At 38.5% G+C, this 20143-nt stretch overlaps 1 protein-coding gene across 1 annotated transcript in view; it reads right to left on the bottom strand.

Annotated features, from left to right (window-relative positions):
• SLC25A24 (solute carrier family 25 (mitochondrial carrier; phosphate carrier), member 24) overlaps nt 1-20143 on the bottom strand; it is a 52404-nt gene that overhangs the window by 20342 nt on the left and 11919 nt on the right. Inside the window, exons 2-3 of the mRNA XM_008581222.1 lie at nt 12171-12297; nt 8574-8661 (exon numbers count right to left, since the gene is read on the bottom strand). Coding sequence (XP_008579444.1) covers nt 8574-8661; nt 12171-12297 — 215 coding nt within the window. The remainder of the gene's footprint in view (nt 1-8573; nt 8662-12170; nt 12298-20143) is intronic.

The raw sequence follows: 20143 nt of genomic DNA, 5'->3' as shown, positions 1-20143 counted from the left end.
TATTCATCATTGTTTTTCTCGTTTTACGAGCTTCTTGGCAATAACGCCACTTACATCTGTTTTTTCCTATTAGCAACTATGAATTGTGCCAGGATTTTGACTGCTGTGTTCACCACTGTCTACCCAGCTCTTAAAGTGGCTGGTGCAAAGAAGGTGCTCATTTATTTGTTGAATTAATGACCGTCTCTGAAAATAAAAGTTTTGGTGTCTCCTCCAAATTTTATTCTACAATGGTACTTCAAAAAGTTTTGTGGAAAAATCTAATATAAGAAAATACGAATCCTTCCATGAACTTTTTGAAGACCTCTTGTGTAATTTTTGTGAAAATAATGCTTGAAGATGACAGTCAAATAAAATGCAACTTTCAGATATATATTATTATGTGTTTTCTAGTACCACTTTTCATTTTGACCTGCATATGTAAAATTGCACTGAACTTTCACTTGTCACAGCACACAGGTATTAATATTCCATGTCTGCATGACAGTCCTAGTCACTACTTATGTTCATAACATAATTTTAGATTGAAATATTTATAACTATATTTTTATCACTATTTTCTATTTTAATGCATTGTTTATTGTCTGACCCCACCCCCAAACTTCCCACACACAAGCATCCTCTACAAGGCAAGGATTTTTATTGATTTTTGTTCACTGATATACCCAAAGTGTCTAGACCAGTACCTGGAAAAGGGCAAACATTTATTGAGTGAATAAATGAATCCAGAATCTGTAGCTTAAAACAAAAGAACTCTTAATATCGAGAAACTTCTTAGGTAAGAGAGTCTCACTGTGGGTTTAATGTACTTCTCTTCAAATTACTAATGAGGTTGAGCCTCTCTTACCACATGCATTTGCTCTCCACCTCTCCCCTGTGTGAAATGCCTGTTCATGACTTTTGCCCATTTTTCTAATGGGTTCTATGTCTTTTTCTTATTTATAGATCTTTATATAGCTGATTCTAAATCATCAAGTTAAACGTTGGCAAATACTTCTCTTTGTCTTTTTACTTTCTTTACGGTATCCAAGTATAGATGCTCTTAATTTTAATGTAGCTGAATTTATCAATCTTTTCATTTTGGGCTACTGTTTTTTGTGTTTCTTTGTTAATTCTTCCCTACATTGAGATAAAGACATTCCTTTTACCTCCTGAAAGTGTTAGAGCTTAACTTTCATGCTAAGGCTGATGTTTGTGTATGGTGCGAGGGAGGTGTCCAATTTCGTGTTTGTTGGCAAGGATAACCGCGTGCACCAGCACCATTTATCACACTGTCTCTCCTTATCCCAGTGATGTGCAAAGCACTTCTCTCATGTGACAAATCCAAAATATGGATGGGTCTGTTTCTGGGCTCTCTATTATGTTCCACAGGTCAGCTTGTCTGTTTCTGTAGCAATACCACTGTCTTAATCACAGCTTCATAACAACTCTTGATAACTGATTGGGCAGGCTCCTGGCTCCATATGGTTCTTTAAGAATGTTTTGGGTATTCTTGGCCCTTTGTTCTTTGATATAAATTTGAGACAGCCTGAAAACTTCCTCAAAAAAACCACACAGGTTTTTTTCAATGGCATTGAATCTCTATTACCAATTTAGAGAGAAGGCACACCTTTTCTGTACCATCTCCTTTAATTATGTCTTCTAATAAAATTTTATAAGTTGCTTTTATAAATGTATTGATTGTGGTATATTGTTTTGCACATATGACTGATGCAGTTTGCTAATATCGTCTTCAAAATTTTCATATTTATGTCATAACTGATATTGGCCTGTAATTTCCCTCTTTCACTACTTGTCTGCTTTTGGTATTATGCTTATAAACAGAAAGGACTTGATAGTGTGCGTACTTCTACACTCCGAAAATGTTCATAGATCTGTTCTTTGATCGTTTGAAAGAACTATCTGGGGCTAAAGTTTTCTTTATGGGAACATTTTTAATTACTGATGTGACTTCTTTAATGATTTAGGTGCTACTGGATATTCTTCATACAGTTTTGGTAAGTTATATTTTTGTAGAAATTCATCTATTTCACATTTTTATTTTCAAATGTATTGGTATAAAATAATTCATAATATTTTATTATCTTTTAAAATTTTCTGATAGGTCTGTTTACAATCAAACAGAACATATTTACATCTCATTTCTCTTTTTTCTTCACCAATCTCTCCAAAGGTTTATCTTTTCCAACAACCAACTTTTGGTTTTATTGATCCTTATAGTGGATTGAGTTATGTCCCCCCAAAACTCATTGAAGCTTGACTTGTGTCCTCCAAGTTTTTTGTAATAGAAACTTAGTCCCCACTGTGACTGTTAAGAGAGTGGGAAATTCTATTATGGCAATTGCAAGGTGGAGCCTGGAAGAGCTGATTAGATTGTAGGACCCTGCCATAGTGAATGGATTAAACATGGTGGTCAGGGGAGTGGTTCTGAGGGCTTTAAAAGAAGAGGAGAGTCTGTCTTTCTCTCTCTCTGCTCTCTGCTTCCACCATCTTGCAACGTGAGACCTCTGGGTCGCTGTTGCCACCACCAGATGGACTTTGGACTTCCAAGCCTCAGAAACTGTAAGCAATAAATTTCGTTTTTCTTTGTAAATCAGCCAGTTCCATGTATTTTGTTATAAGTAACAGAAGCAAACTCATACAATCCTATTACTGTATCTTTGCTATGTAGTTGCACTACTGTCTTCATTATCTTTTTTCTTCTACCTTCTTTGAGATTATTCAGGTTTCTCTCCCCTAACTTAGCACATTAATTTTCAGTCTTAATTATTTTCTAATAAAAGCTATAAGGCTATGAAATCCCCCCCTAACTACCACCTTAGAAATATCCCACATGTTTTAATGTTTTCAAGTTTTTCAGGTCAAAGTATACTTTAATTTTCACTTATGATTTCCTCTTTGACCCATAAGTTATTGAGAAGTGCATATCATTTTTAAAATATTGGCATTTTGTAACTTATTTCTGTTATTAACATCTAACTTAGTGAATTGTGGTCAGAGAAGGTAGTCTTTGTGACACCAATTATTCAAAATGTGCGGAGCCTGGCTTTATGGCCTACTGTGAAATTAATTTTTATACATGTTCCATATGCACTTAAGAAAAATTATATACTTTGTAAAATTTTTTTTGCAAGTTTCCATTTATATGCCCATTAAATCAAGCTTGTTATTTATTTAAATCTTTTTGTCTTCACTAATTTTTTTCTCTGCTTGACCTATCAAACACAGACAGAATTATGTTAAAATCTCTCACTACTATTACAGATTTGTCAATTTATCCCCAGAATTCTACTAACCAGATTAAAAATTTTATATCTTTGTGGTGAATTTTAAAATGTGGTGACCCTATTTTCATTAATGCTTTTTTACCTTATAATCTATTTGTCTGATGTTAATATAGCTACGCAAGCTTTCTTTTGGTAAAACCTTTTTTGCTCTTTCTTTCATCTGACAATTTCTGTCTTTGAATAAAATTTATGTTAATTTTTACTTTGATATACATTAAAAGTCCATCATAATGTAAGTAGGGAAATGAAAATTTAATATGGCTTCTATCACTATGAGGTTAATAATATTTTTCAATTAATGTTGTATAGTCCATCACAAAAGTACTAGTATGAAAATATTGAAATTCATTATGTACCCACTAGAAGGCAATTACCCTCTCACTTACTCTCCACCCACCCCAAACCTTAGTGAAAGAAGATAAAAGCTTTATTTAGCTGCTCCATTGGAGAACAGAGATGGGGAAAATACCTCAGAGCATATTTTGGTGGGGTTTCGTTGTAGGTGAACTTATTTCTCCCATCTTACCTTTTGCTTTCTATCTGTCTCATTCTTTCTATGAATGTTTTCCTCCTTTTTCCTCTTTGTGGGATTGTCTGATTTTATGCTTTGTTTACTTATTTTCTTTTTTCATTTCTTCCCTCCCTGGTTTGGAAGCTATGTATTCAATTCCAATGCTGTTAGTGGTTTACCTCAAAATTTTGCCTTGTACATATAAGAAAGTCTAAAGGTAATGTTTGACCCCACCCTTCTGAATAAGAATCTTAGAACAGTTTAAAACAAACTATCCCCTCCTGACTTACGTATTATTATTCTCTATACTGTAGTTGTTCTTTTTCTTAAATCCCACAAATTGGTCATTATGATTAGATTCATGGCTGTTTCTTTTGTATCACTCAAACTGCCCATAAACCACTAGCTGAGAGATGGACCACTATGGTCTAGAGAGCATCCCGAGAAACACTGCTGGACCCACTGCCCATACATGCTTCCCTGGCTGCACATGCCCTTTCTCCTATCTAGAATGCCCTTCCACCCACCCGTTCACTAGGATAACTTCTACTCATTCCTCAACGCATTCCTCAATATTTTCCAAGGGGCCAGTATTACAAAGTTCTAGGCACAGAATAATTAGGAAGATACCCATGGTGCCCTCAAAACTTACAGTGTAGCAAGAAAAACAGGCATTAAATGATAGCAAGTAGTAGCTAATATTCACTGAGCATTTGCTAGGCATTGTTCTAAGCACTTCACATATTAACTCATTTAATCCTTCAAACAAATCTAGGTACTTACTATTGTCTCCATTTTATAGACAGAGAGAGGCTAAGTACCTTGTCCTAGATTAAGTCACAGGGCTAGTATTAGGGTGGAATTAAGTATTTCAACCCAGGCATTCTAACTCCAGAAACTGTACTTCTAACCACTAAGCTCTACAAATATGCCATGGTTACAACCATAAGAGCCATGAAGCAGAGAAACAAGTTGCACAGATAAAGAATAACTGGCGTGAAGGGGGGAGAAGGGCTAATTTAGAAAGGTGACACAGCTCTGAGATGAGAACTAAAGGCTAATAAAGGATGGGGAAGGGGTCTAGTCCCTTAGGCAGTGGGAATTGCATGTAAAAAGTCTCAAGTTGGAAAACTCTTTAGTTAATTGAAAGAACTGAAAGAAACTTGGCTAGAGTACAGTCAACACATTTCACACCTGACCAGCTTGACTTCTTCTTGGAGGAAACAGATAATGGTCAGTCCAAAGAGAGGAGGAGGAAACAATAACATGGTGAATATTTGGAATAGTCACTGTGGGGAATGGAAGAGAAAAGTGACCAGGAATACAGATAAACGGAGCTTCAGTTCTAAGGTCCAGCTGAGAATAAAGATTGTTTGTTTTAAGGGTACTAATCTGCACAGCTCAATTTTTCTTTAGAAGTGTTTAATGGCCCAAATGTTGGGGCAAGAAGGATATTGGCAGGATGCTTCAGGATTGGGGAAAAGCAAGTGGAACCAATGGAAGGTATCGATGAAGAAGAGACTGACGGATTGGTGGAAATGAGGGGGCAAGTGGTCTTGACATCAAAAAGCAAGTGCTGAGGGAGCAAGACCATGTAAGCTCTGGAAGAGGAAGGGTCAGGTTATAACCCAATCCTGAAGCAGAATGGAATTGAAAGTCTTAGGTGTTGAGGCAAGCAGCACTAAAGCTAAGGGAAAAGATGAGTCATCTGCTGGAATATAAAAGTTTCCTAGGACTGCTCGGCAGATGCAAAGGTCCTCAATAAATGTGGGGAGAGAAACAGAGATAAGAAAAATAAGAAAGAAGAGGGAAAATGAAATGGAGATGAAAGCCTAAAATAAAAATGGATTTTTACTTGGGAGCAGAAAATAAATACAATATATGTGGTCCACGTGTTTGGGAGTGACTGTTTATTTCACTACTTCCAACCCACAGCTTCTACTGAAAAGTGTAAAAAGAGGGTATATTTCAACCAAGTGACTCCTCTCTTATAGTCTGATGACCTAGCCACAGCTGTTTCCATCAGGACCTTTCACAATTTTGGTACTGAGTACCAATCAGCTCCTCTCATGAATTTGGACTTGGGACACTAAGAGACAAAGAAATGGTAGGAAAAAAGCTGACATTTGAGTTACACGAGTTACACTCATGACTGAGCATGCAAGGGAAGGTCCAGGATGTCCACTACTGAAAACTCTGATGACATTCAGCCTTTTAAAAATGTTTCTAGTATTTTTTTTCTGAAAAGGTATAAACACTAGCAATGGTAATAAATGGCCCAACTGTACAAAAGAACATACAACCATCAGGGAAATTAGTCATCGGGGAAATAAAAATCAAAACCACAGTGAGAGACCACTCCATACCCACTATGTATTAGTCAGGGCCCTCTAGAGCAAGAGAACCAACAGATGATTAAAATCAAAAGACAGTGACAAGTTTTGGTGTGGATATGGAGAAAGTGAAAACCTCACACATTGCTGCTGGGCTTGTAAAATGGTGAAGCCACTTTGGAAACAGCTTGGCAGTTCTTCAAAATGTTGAACATAGAGTTACCACATATCCCAGTAATTGCACTCCAAGCTATATACCCAAGAGAACTGCAAAGATGTGTACACAAATGATCATAGATGTATACATAAATGATCACAGCAGCCTTATATGAATAATAACCAAAAAGTGGAAACAACCCAAATGTCCATCTATTGATGAATAAATAAATATGCTATATACACAAAATGGGATATTAATTGGCCTAAAAAAGGAATAAAGTACTAATACATGCTGCACCATGGATGAACCTTGACAGCGTCATGCTATGTACTGAAACAAAACACTCCACCCCTCAAATATGTACAAGTAATGTTAAAATATTTTGCATTAAAAAAATCATGCTAAATGAAAGAAGCCAGACACAAAAGATCATATATTGTATGATTCCATTTATTTGAAATGTCCAGAATAGGCAAATTCATAGAGACAGAAAATAGGTCTCTAGTGGTTGCCAGGGGCTTGCAGAAGGAGGAGTGAGAAATGACTGCTAACAGGGATGGGGTTACTTTTAGGGGTGATAAAAATGTTCTAAAACTAGATAGTGGTGATGGTTGCACAACTCTGTGAATATATTAAAAATCACTGAATTGTACACTCTAAAAGAGTGAATTTTATGATATGTGAATTACTTCTCAGTAAAGCTGTCATTAAAAAAAGTATACATACACACACACATAATTGTATAGCTACTCTTAAATATCCACCCCTCTGTATTACTCTTGGTTATGGACTGAATTGTGTCCCCCCAAATTCATATGTTGACTCCCTAACCCCCAATGTGGCTATATTTAGAAATAGAGCCTATAAGAGGTAATTAAAGTTAAATGAGATCATAAGGTGGGGCCCTAATACAATAGGACTATGGCCTTATAAGAAGCAGCAGCAAGAGAAAGAGATCTGTCTCTCTCTGTCACTGCATCTCTCTCTGCCATGTGAGGACACAGCAAGAAGGTGGCCACCTGCAAGCCAGAAATAGCCTTTACTGGAACCTGACCATGCTGCCACTCTGATCTCAAACTTCTAGCCTCCAGAACTGTGAGAAAATACATTTCTGCTGCTTAAGGCACCCGGCCTGTGGTATTTTGTTATGGCAGCTTGAGCTGTCCATTACATCTTGGTCTATTCCAGAGCTTGGGCTTGGAGTCTGCATCATTCCTAAAGCTATCAAAGGGAATACAGGAATGTGATTACTGGCCTAAGAGTCAGGTAAAATCCTCATTTCCCGGCATTGGTGACTTTAGAAGTAAAGTATTATATGCTCCATATCTCACTGTCAAAATTCTGTTTGGCTACTTTTCACATTTTAGTTTTTCATGTCCTCGGGAATGCCCTTCTCATCCAGTGCTAACAAAAGTAACTCTGTGCTCAGCCTTAGGACTTCAAGATTTCCCATTGAGCAGCTGCTTATAAAAGAAATGCTGAACAGACAGGAGAAAAACATTCTGTTTCTGGTACAGATATAAAAGAAGATCAATTCAACAGTAAATCCATTTAGAAGAAAGGTTTTAGATAATGTGAAGACTGAAAACATTTACGAGAATATTAATATAACATAATCATCTTTTCGTATTTTCCGTTATCATAAAAAATTGATCCCTGCCATATGTTTGTAGCAAAAAAGTATTGAGAGCACCTGGACTGTGGAGATTATTGCTCTATCCGGTGAAATAAAGCATTAAGTCTGCAAAAATTCAACTTACCAAATAGTTGAATTGATTGCCCTGGACAATAATGTTCAAATTGGCATCTCTGTGTTCTGAGAGTTTAAATCAGTATTTCTCTGTTAGCCAGAAGAGCTTTGGGATTTCTCTCTTATCCAGTCATATGTAGGTTAAATAATGTGATGAGTCTGCTAGCGTCCTCATCTTGAAACAATGAGTTCTACGATCACATTAGAAACAAAACAGGGGGAAAAAAGAAACACCAAAACTCTCCAGCTCCTTATGTATAGATTTAACACCTTACTGCCCTTCCACTGCCCCCTAGAGGCCTTGCAAGAAAGAGTCTAGTCTGAGGTTTCCCATTGCTACGCTTTAGATGTATGAGCGCTTACAAAATGAAAAGGAAGAAAAAGCAAAGAAGGGTTTTGGATGTATGTAACAAGGAATGGTGAGGTACAAATTGCTGTTTTAAAGCCACACTTTCAAACACAGATCTCTAATGCAGGATATTAAAATGAAAATCAGAATCAGAAGCAACTGTCAGTAGGAGGAAGAGCTCACCTTTGAAGAATCAGCTCTGCTTGTTGTTCAGAAATAGTTAGACCCAGTGTCTGGAGAGACTGAACAATTTCTGAAGCCTCAATTTTTCCTTTAAAGAAATGAAAAGGGCATAAACTCAGACTCAGAATTGACAAAGACCTTAGAATCCACGAATTTCAAATTTCGCATTTGAGAGAAAGGCTTGAACTGATTAAGGCAAAATTACGCGTTTAGGTGCATTATAGATTTGCTTATATACATATTGCAAAACCAATACCCCAAATTTAACCAATACATTAAACAAATATATACACATTATTTAATTCAGTAATCATAACAGCTTTGTAGATAATGATATTCCTTTGAATAAGAAGACAACTAGAGCTCAAATGCCCTTACCAAGTAATGTAACTAAGAAGCAGCAGAACTGAGATTCAAATCAAGATATTCTAACACCAAGGTAAATTTAATTAAACTAGGATCTATTCATTTTAAAAGTACCTATTTCCACATTTTAGCAAATGACTTTATTATGCATAAAGTCATATTATGTAGTTGAAGAAAAGGAGAAAATGAGGAGACAGGGCCAAAGCACAGACTATTCTTTGAGAAATATGGCAGTGAAAATAAAGAGAGCAAAGATAGAAGGGCAATGGAAGAGAGAAAAATTTTTAGTATTAGGAAAATGAGAGCATGTTTGTGGACAGAAGGACAGCAATCAGAAGAGAGGAAGAAAGAGAAAATAGAAAACAGAAGCAATACATTTAAGCAACACTGCTTTTCCCTCAAGCAGCTCAACAGGGTCCCAGGAAAGATACACATGAAACAGGATGAAACAAAACAAAGCAAGAGAGGGTCTGGTGCCACAGCAGCATAAACAGCCAACTTCTCCAGGAACAGCAGAAGATAAAAACACTGTTAGTGGTGAAAGGAAAGACTTTACTAAGAGGAGGACCTGGAAGAAAGGACAGGATTGTGAAAGAATCCTTCCGGGAAAGGAAAGGAGCAGCAGGAGAGTCTGAACAATGCAGTGTCAGGAAGAGGCAGCATCTGGCAGTGACATTCTTCACATACCACTCTGAATATTCTCCTTTACACTGCGCTCCTAAAGAGATACAATCACTTCTTGTTATTCCAGTAGTCATGTTCTATAGAGTCACTGCCAACACTAAATTAGCAAATACTGGACCACTGCTCCCACAGGAAGTACAGGGTTAGGTTCCTGTGAGCCTCTGATCACAACATTTTCATCAGTTGATCAACACATAACCTTATCTCGTCTGTTTCTGCTTAAAGGCAGCTCATTTAATGTACATTGTTAATTCACTAATATCAAACTCACAGTGAAGCTTATCTAAGGCATGGATTTTCTCTGTAAGGCACACCATGGCCTTCTTGCATTTAGGAACGTGAGACAGCACTTCAGCACTATGTTTGGGGAACATTTTAAAAAGCAAAATTACCAAACAAAAAGTACAAAAAAGCAAAAAATGTGGCACAAAATAGCCCTCAAAAAGGACATGTTTACAGTATGACAGCTGAAAAAAGAAGGCCTTATTCTACATCTCGGCTAGCAATGCACATCTTGAGCAACTCAAATTTTTCACTGCACTGTGCGTGCCCATGAGCGATCGGGAAAGTGCTGCAAGCAGACATTCGGGGGTTCCTCTGGGGGCTAAATTTTAGCAAGTAGGCAAATTCACAAATCCAGAATCCACGAATAATGAGGATCAACTGTATGTGCTTCCTTTAAATAAATCTGATACAATATAAATCTATAATGGGAAACTGTTTCAAAATACACAAGATAAATTAAGGGAACATTGTTCACATTTACAACAAATGTATCATTAAAATTTCATCTTTAATTATTTCTTCCAGTTCATTTAGAATTTTCTTAAATGGACAATTGAAGTGTGCACAATTTACATACACTGGGATGATCAACCCTAATTATCCGGCAATTGATCCTGTGGTAGCTCCACCTCTCAGCGACTACTTGCCTTAACAGTATACAGATAATCTTATCGCTGCAGCTGAACTGTAGAGTTGTCAGGCTGGGAGGAAAATTTGCAGGGAAGAAGGAAAGCTGATTGTAAAAACTGAATTTTGCTAGAAGATTGGATTAAGGCCAGATCTGGGGGCATGTAACATAAGGCTTAGTAGAGGAGTAATGTTCCAGCAGTACTATTTTCCAAAACAAACTCAGCTCTTCTGGACTGAGAGTCACAGACTTGAACAATCATCAAGTTGTTTATTTGTTTGAAGGAATTTGTTTTTCTGTGTGTTTGTTTTTTGCTTTGTGGCTGTCTGGTAGGGGGATCCAGACCTGTGACCTTCGGGTTATAAGGCTGCACTCTAACCAACTGAGCTAACTGGCCAGCGCTGAAGGAACTTGCTTTGAATTTAACTGAAGTTAATGTTCAGCTTAAACGAGGGCTGGCAAACAGGCCCTCAAGACAAATAGGGCCTGTTGACTATCTTTGTAATAATATTTTATGGCAGTGAAAATAAAGAGAGCAAGGATAGAAGGACACTGGAAGAGAGAAACAATTTTAGTATTAGGAAAATTAGAGCATGTTTGTGGACAGAAGGGGAGCATGATTACACATCCTGCCCACTCATTTACATATTGTCCACGGCTGCTTTTGAGCTGCCACTGCAGAGATGAGTAGCTACAACTGAGACCACATGGCCCACAAAAGCTAAAATATTTATTATCCAGACTTTTACAAAAGAATTTGCCAAACCTTGATATAAACATATTTTCTATTTACTTAACTGGCTTCTTGACTAACAAGTCTGTGAATGGAATGACACTTACTATTCATAAGTAGGCAGGGGTTTGGGGCTACATTATAATTTTTATAAATTCCCTCCTCCTATCAAAGTTTGCCTCTGGTGATGAGGGCTTCATGGCTCCTCCCTTACTCCTGCCATGGCCCTTTCTTTTTGCCCTAAATAACCGGGACTCTAATTCCAAGTTATTAATCTAAATAGAGAAATCATAATCCCAACCGGAAGGTGCATACTTAAATGTCCAGATGCTTTATTTTCTTTCTAATTTTCAGGATCAGAGAGCATCTTCTCTAAATTCTTTCAAAAAGAGTATCAAATGTAAGATAATCTGAAAGTTTTTTAAGTTTTAAAATATATAATATTCATGCCTATCTATACGAGGTGGTTTCAAAAAGTTCATGGAAAGATTTGTATTCTTTTTCCTATTGTCTTTTAATTCTATTTTTTCATGAACTTAAGTACCCTCATATACGAATATAGCCATGAATATATAAACAAACAAAATATATACAATCTCTTACCCACAGGATAAAATATGATTATTATTTTTACCTAATAGCTTTAAGTCAAATCAGTATAATATTCCATAGTTAACATTTTACAACAGGCCTTACCTACAGTTTTTAATTCAGTGTACAAAGCTATCAATAACTTTTCTTCACTAAAAATATGAACTCTACATAAAAACCACATTACCAAGAAAAACAAGTATCAACCAAAGTAATAATTATCATCTAAAAAATGAGAAACCAAACATGCATCATTTTAGACTCCTGGAAGCATGAGAGTGCTGGTGATGAATAGCAAGGAAAGACAGACCATCATTATTTCTGTCCAAACTCTTAAATGCCAGTTTCATTTTTAACTCATGGTCTTTAAGGTACTTCATAAATTCTTCAAAATCCAGCTTCCCATCCTTGTTGATATCTCCGGTAGTAAATATTTTCTACAAAAAAAAAAAAAAATACTTAGAGATATTTTATTGCCAATATGGACTAAAGTACCAAATTATTTGTAAACATACCTTGAGCAGATTGGCTATTTTCCTATAAGACTCAAGTACCAATTTCGACCAGTTATATATCATTATCCATTATGGTAAAGATCTATAATAAAAGTAACTATACCAAAAACTATAACAAAAAGATTCCAGATCTTGTGTTAAATTTCCAATTAGAAAAATAATGCACTGATTTCTATAAAAACATGGCATTTTTAAAGCTAATGTAATCACACCCTGAATTTCTTGACATGTACTTTATAAACCCCAAGATAGAAGACAAACCCTTCACCAATCATAGGATTTAAATGTCTAAAATAGTATTTTTCCCTTTGATATCCAAAATTAAATAATATCTTCTTATAGATGATCTTTATAAAAAGCTGTCATATCAAACTGTCTATTTCTGTTAATAAAAATCATTGTTTTTGAGAAAGAAGACCTTATGAAATCTGATATTACATACAAGCCCTCTCCCACTGCCACCCAAAATATATATTCTATATAATATAAACTTTCTACCTATTAAGACACAATAACCCACCCGAACCTTACAAATTCTATTGTTCTGATGATGGTCATGCTCTTCTGGGTAAATAACGCCACATTGTGGCAGGATTGTATAATGGTCAGACCTCAAAACTCTGGAGACTCAGAGAAAAATATCTAAAACTTGTGAGCTATAACTAAAGCTATGCTTAGAGGGAGACTTATGGTTTTAAATGCATAATTAGAAAAGAAGAAAGGCTGGAAATCAATGACCAACCATTGAGGCTTGCCTCAATCTCAAGAAATTAGGAAAAAAAATAAACAAAAATGAAGGAAAGAAATAAAGATAAAAGCAAAAAGTAATGAAAAAGAAAACATACCACTGAGAAGATCAACAAAGTCAAAAGGTGGCTCTTTGAAAAGAGCGATAAAATTGATGAACTCCTGAAACTGGCGAATAACCACTGTCAGAAAGTAAAGGAGATCACTAGACACTACTGATATTAAAGATATTATATCAAAAATATGAAAATGAGATAAAATAGACAAGCACCTAGAGAAAGAGAACTTATGAAAAATTGACATAAAACTATAGAAAATCTGAGTAGTCCTTTAAGTATTAAAAAAACTTAATCTGTAGGGCCGGCCCCATGGCACACTCGGGAGAGTGCGGGGCTGGGAGCACATCGATGCTCCCGCCACGGGTTTGGATCCTATATAGGACTGGCTGGTGTGCTCACTGGCTGAGCGCGGTACTGGCGACACCACACCAAGGGTTGTGATCCCCTTACTGGTCACGAAAAAGACAAAAAAAAAAATTAATCTGTAATTTAAAGCATTCCCACAAAGAAAATTCCATGCCCACATGGTTTTAACAGTAAACTCTATCAAACTTTTAAGAAAGATATAACACCAATTTCCTAGAAAATTTAAAAGGCAGGAATATTTCCAAGCCCGTTTTATGATGTAAGTATAACCTTGATTCTAAAACCTGTGAGGAACATCACAAAAAAGGAAAATTACAATCAATGTCACTAGTGAAATAGATGCAAAACTCCTAAATAAAATGCTAGCAAATCAAACATAACAATATATAAAATGGATAATATATACGTATATGTATGTGTATATAGACATATGAGGATACTTCAAAAAGTTAATGGAAAGATTCATATTAACTTTCGATTTTATTTTTCCACAAACTTTCTGACATACCCTCATGTATAGATATAGACAGATAATAAGTAGATGGCTGTACTCCAGTAATGCCAGGTTGGGTTAACATTTAAAAAAAAGACAGAGAAATCTTATAATTTAACACATTGACAGAATAAAAGACAAAAGTCATATGATTATCTTAATAAACATTTCATGGATTCAACATCATTCATGATTAAAAACTCTTAGCAAACTAGGAACAGAGAGGTGCTTCTTTAGTCGGATAAAGGGTCTCTATAAAGAATTCCAGCCTTTTTTGTTTAAGCTAGTTTGAGTGGGATTCTCTTACCTAAAACATAAATAACATCGATTAAAGCATCATGAATCACTACTGACAATTTTAAAAGTAAATACTTTTTTATAATGTCACTGAAAAATAATTACTATTTTACAAATTAGATTGAAGATGATCTTCATCAGGAAATTATTTCTTGATTATTCAAAACACATACTGAGATTTGTATAATTAAAGAGAAAATGTCACAGCATTCTGGGGGCTCATTTACATACTGAAGTTTCATCTCAGAAGTTTATATTTTAGTCAATGGAAATATCAATGAACAGCTATCATTTTGGAAATTACAAGTTAAAGATCATTCCTGATGCTACCTTTGAACAATTCAATTATTTTTTTAATCCATATTTCTGCAACCTTTCTTATGGTAAATAAATAGTCCCAGAGTTTTTATTGCCTAATGATTCCAAATTAATGATAATATGAAAGACTAGGGTTTCTCTTTTGAATTTTCTTATTTATTCCTCTGTGGAAATAAATGAAGACCAACCAAATGAGAAAAACAAAAGCTATTTATCCTGAGCTTGCTCAATAGCAAGGGAGTCAGCCACTGTCACTTGCATTTTGGCAGAGACTCAATGACAGACAGAGGAGAGGGAAAGCTTTATAGCAGATAAAGGGAAGGCTTTGGGTGTGCCCGCTGCTGGCATGGGGAAGCCGCAGGTGACTAACTAAAAGTGGACACCCATGTGATTAATTAGGGATGCATATCTGGCTTTCTCTGGTTGGTCCTAAACTGGAAGAGGGAACAAAATTTAAGGAAGCTGTCAGTTGTTAATCAAGTGCTGGCCATTTGAGGCTGATTGTTACAGAAGTTATTGCTTAGCTCCCCAGATTATTACTAGAGATAGCAATCTGACTTCCTGATAGTCTAGTATTGGAAACTGGTTTCCTGGTATCTTAGTCCATATTCTGCCACTTATAACAGTGTACCTGAAACTGTATAATTTATAAAGAAATGAAATTTACTTATTACAATTCTGGAGGCAGGGAAGTCCAAGGATATGGCTCAGCATCTGGTGAAGGCCTTCTTCTTGATGGGGACTCTATGCCGAGTCACGATGTGGTGCAGAGCATCACATGATGAGAGGGCAAGAGCATGCTAACATGCTAGCTCAGATCTGTTCTTCTTCATAAAAGCCACCAGTACCCCTCCCATGATAACCCATTAATCCATTATTGGATTAATTCATTCATGAGGGCAGAGCCCTCACGATGCAATCACCTCTGAAAGGCCCCACCTCTCAACACTGCCACATTAGGAAGTAAGATATAATGTGAGTTTTGGAGGGGACATTCAAACCATAGCACCTGGTCTGTTTATTATAGATAAGGGGCTGGTTTCCCAGGCAGGTTGCTGTAGGTTGTGGGTCAAAGCTCCACTATTACTTATGGTCTGACCATTATCTGTTTATATGTTCAGTTTCTCACCTTTCACAATTAGGAGCAAAACAAAGCAAAATATCATTCAGAAACCCTTAGAGAGTTATCACAATAAAAGTTACATATTTTCTATCTTGACATTACACAATGTAAGTACCATTTCTTTCTTCATTTTTTTTTAATCAATTGAATTCTTTGTCTACCTAAATGAATTTCCTACTAGGGAAGCTAGAGACATGTGGGAAAAGACCTCATATCAGAACTTCCTAGAGATGTGACTGTCACCTGAGGAAAAGTCACAACACTGCTCTTCTGAAATATAATGTTCCATGTGCTTGGTGCAAAGCCTTTCAAGGATTTCTCTCCCTTGCTTTTAACATGTGAGCCTTCATCAACCATCACTGGTTATACAAAGCCTTCTCTTAGCAAAAACAAAACACAAATTTGTAAAAAAAAAAATTTTTTTGTCTTGATAATGAGGCAATGTGTTTCAAAGGATTGAACTTGTTTCTGGCATAATCCAGAATTTTTTATGAAAGGCTAGTTTGTATCAAATAAGCAAATACAAGTCACACTTGCAAATCTAAATACATGAGTGGCTTTAAACAAACATAAAGAGCATTTAGCTTTAAAAAAAAAAAACACTTCAGTTTTTTTAAGAATTAAAAAAACAAAGTGAACTTTACAGAAATAACATTTTGGACTGGACTGGTCCACAGAGAGCATCCAGTCGAGGCCTCAGATATCACAGATGAGGAAACCAGGATGTAGTGCTTGGCATACAGAATGTGCTCAAAATACAACTGATCAATGACTGAATGGATGGTTAAAACAAATCCAAAATTCACATGGCTGATAGGAAGAGTTTTATTAAATCTTAACATGACAGAACTCAACTGACAGTTCTTTGAGCACAAAGTGCCAATTACCAGAAATAAATTCAACAGCCCTTACTCTCATGGATCTCCCAGTCTACTGGGTCAAACATCCAAAGAGCAAATATGATTGGAAAATAATAATTATACTCAATAATAATTTCCAAATGGAAAATAACTTGGAAATACTGTGATAGAAATATGCACAAGGCATTACACGCTGAGAAGGAGCCTATAATCTAGCCTGCTGGAAAGATAAGGGTTGGCAAAGGAAATGATGCCAAAGCTCAGTCTTGATAATTAAGGTCTGATAATTAAGACATGTTATGAGGAAACTTCAGCAATGGTGAACCCCCAAGAGTGCAAGTCACGTAAAAAGCCCTTCTTAAAGGAACCAAAACATAACAGAAAATTTCCAACGACCACTCAATTCCCAAACACACATAGAGAGATTATCCCAGTTCCCAAACCGGGGAGGAAGCACCTTTGGCCTAGACACCCATCCAGGCTACTTATGACAGATGTGCACATTGAACAAGGTGACCCCTAAGACCAAGGCTGCAGCCAACATCTTGAGTGCAATCCAAATCTGGAAATTCTATTATAGCCAGGGAAAAACATAGAAATGTTTGGGGGAAAGTATCAGCTGTATTGGGTTTTCCTTAATAAACCATAATGTTGGTCAACCACCTGCACACTACAGTGGGCCCAGCTCAATTTAGCTTCACCCGTCTCTGCCCAAGGCCTTTCCAGGGATCCCAGCCACCAGCATCCCCCGGTCTCTCTGACCACAGCCCCGGTGAGGCCCACCTTCTCTTCCCCCTGAGAATGAATGACCCCTAGATCCTGCATGCCTTCGTGAAGCTCAGCGATGTCCAGGGTCCCGTCTTCATCATGGTCCAGGTACAGAAAGAGATCTCCGTAGAGGGCGTCCATCCGGGATGTCTCCCGCGGCAGGGGCGGTCCACGCTGCGGGCCCGGGAGTGCCCCCGGGGTGGAAGTACAAGGGACAAAGGGGATCTGTGCCCACCACGCGTCCAGTTGGAAGAGACCTAAGACAGCAGCCTTCTCAGAGGCGCCGAAGACAGAGCACCGTTGGGAGGCGGCGCATCCTAACGGCTCAGGGCAGGGGCGCGTGCAGGGCCAACCCCGTGGCGTTCCGGCTGCACGCCCAGGTCAGCCCACCAGCCGCCCTGGTCCCCGCTGCAGGAGGAGCCGAGAGCGGGCAACTCACGCCACTTCCCCCAGAAGCTTTCGGAAAGGCCCCAGCACAGGGCTGTGTAAAAGGAGAGCTCCTCCTTAGAGAAAATGGGTAGGGGGTGTGGGGACGGGGGCTGTCGCATCATCGCAAATGACTGGCGGTGGACGTCTGCCAAGATTTTTTTAAAGTTGTTTGGTCGAGCCTGCCTAGGAATCCTTCTTCTAAGGTTAAGGCACTGGAGAATGTCTGTAGTAAACACCGGGAACCTAATGAAAATCTGCCCACGTGGGCCCTTCCTACTGTGTAACCCCCCCACCCCACACCCCACACCCCACACACCATCTCCCACCCCACACACCATCTCCCACCCCACACACCATCTCCCACCCCACACACCATCTCCCACCCCACACACCATCTCCCACCCCACACACCATCTCCCACCCCACACACCATCTCCCACCCCACACACCATCTCCCACCCCACACACCATCTCCCACCCCACACACCATCTCCCACCCCACACACCATCTCCCACCCCACACACCATCTCCCACCCCACACACCATCTCCCACCCCACACACCATCTCCCACCCCACACACCATCTCCCACCCCACACACCATCTCCCACCCCACACACCATCTCCCACCCCACACACCATCTCCCACCCCACACACCATCTCCCACCCCACACACCATCTCCCACCCCCAGTTTTTTTTTTGGTTTGTTTTTTTTTTTGTCTTTTTGTCTTTTTGTCTTTTTCCGTGTCCGGCAACGGATGGCAACCCTCAGTGTCGCCCCCCGTAACGGACCGGGGACCGGCAACGGGACTGCAACCCTCGGGGCTGCTCCCGCGCCTCGCTCAGCCAGTGAGCGAGAACCGGTCTGTATGTGGGATCCGAACCCTGGGGCGGGAGCGCGCCCGCGCTTCCCAAGCGGCGCACTATCCAGTGCGCCACCGGGCGGCCCCCCACCCCCAGTTTTTTATCTTCTGTCTTCACCCAACATCTGCAGTGGTTCCAGAGCAAAGCTGTTCTATCCTTGCAGCTGTTAGCAACACACTTGGGAGGATAATGTGAAAACGGGCAAAACTCAGACAAGTCAGGAGATACCCATAAACAGTATCTCTGGCCTCTAAATTCTCACCTTCCAGAACCACAGCCAGAGGGCCCTGGCTTCCCTATACATATATCTATGGCTCCTCATCCCGTTCCACTGGAAATGTGAGGTGCAGCTTCACAATAAAAACTCCCCACTTTTTATATAATTTATTTTCCTAAATACGAAGTACTTTTTTAAAAGTTCAGTATTAAAATTCATAAAGAAAGTTTAATTCAGCCATTATTTGTTAGCTCTTGCTGTGTACTACTCATCATGTCAAGTCCTGGGTACATAAAGAGGACCACTGCATGTCCTTGAAATAGTCATGGGTTTCCCTGTAGGAGGAGGATGCACCATGGTTAGTGAAGCGCCGGCAGAGCTCAAACTTGACCAAGGTTACAGGGTCAGGTCACACGAGTATGGAGGCATGCTGCTTCCCGTCTTGCTCTTGGTCACTGTCTTAGTCCATTTGGGCTGCCATGGCAAAATACTACAGACTGGCTTAAAGGACAGACATTTACTTCTCACAGTTCTGGAAGCTGGAAGTCCTAGATCAAGGTACTGGCAGATTTGGTGTCTGGTGAGGACCAGCTGTCTGGTTCTTAGACTGCTGTCTTCTTGCTGTGTCCTCACATGGCAGAAGGGGCAAGGGCGCTCTCCTGGGTATCTTTTATAAGGGCACTAATCCCATCCATGAGGGCTCCACCCTTATGACCTAATTACCTTCCAAAGGTCCTATATCCTAACACCATTACATGAGGGTTAGGATTTCAACATGTGAATTGAGGGGGACAAAAATATTCAGTCAATGATAGTAATCTCACCTTCAAGGGGTCTAGGCCTCCTACGATTCTAAGTTTCTCCTAAGAAAGTTACAGTAAGAGTGTGTGCCTGTGAAAACATGGCAAACAAGTTAGTTTTAAAATTACCCACAACTTCTCAAGCTTACTGAACACACCTGTTAAATCAGCTGGCCCTGAACTTGGGTCCTGGAATATCTTCCTGCTCTACAAAACCAGTTCCCCTTTCTCTTCCACATATTAATAAAAGAGTTGCCACTAAAAGGATACCAGGACTAGAGAAGGACAAAAAATATCTAAGATCCTACTGGGTGAGACCCCTTTATTCATTTTACTGCCTTATTTCTAAATCCAGATTATGAGGTGGTGGAGGGAGGGGATAGTGTTCTTAAGTCTTCCAAGCCTAAATTATACCAAAATAAATA

The sequence above is a fragment of the Galeopterus variegatus genome, unplaced genomic scaffold (genome assembly GCF_000696425.1).
Source record: "Galeopterus variegatus unplaced genomic scaffold, G_variegatus-3.0.2 Scaffold2301, whole genome shotgun sequence".
Classification (NCBI taxonomy): domain Eukaryota; kingdom Metazoa; phylum Chordata; class Mammalia; order Dermoptera; family Cynocephalidae; genus Galeopterus; species Galeopterus variegatus.
Note: the sequence above shows the minus strand (reverse complement) of the source record. Positions and strands in the feature narration are given on the sequence as shown.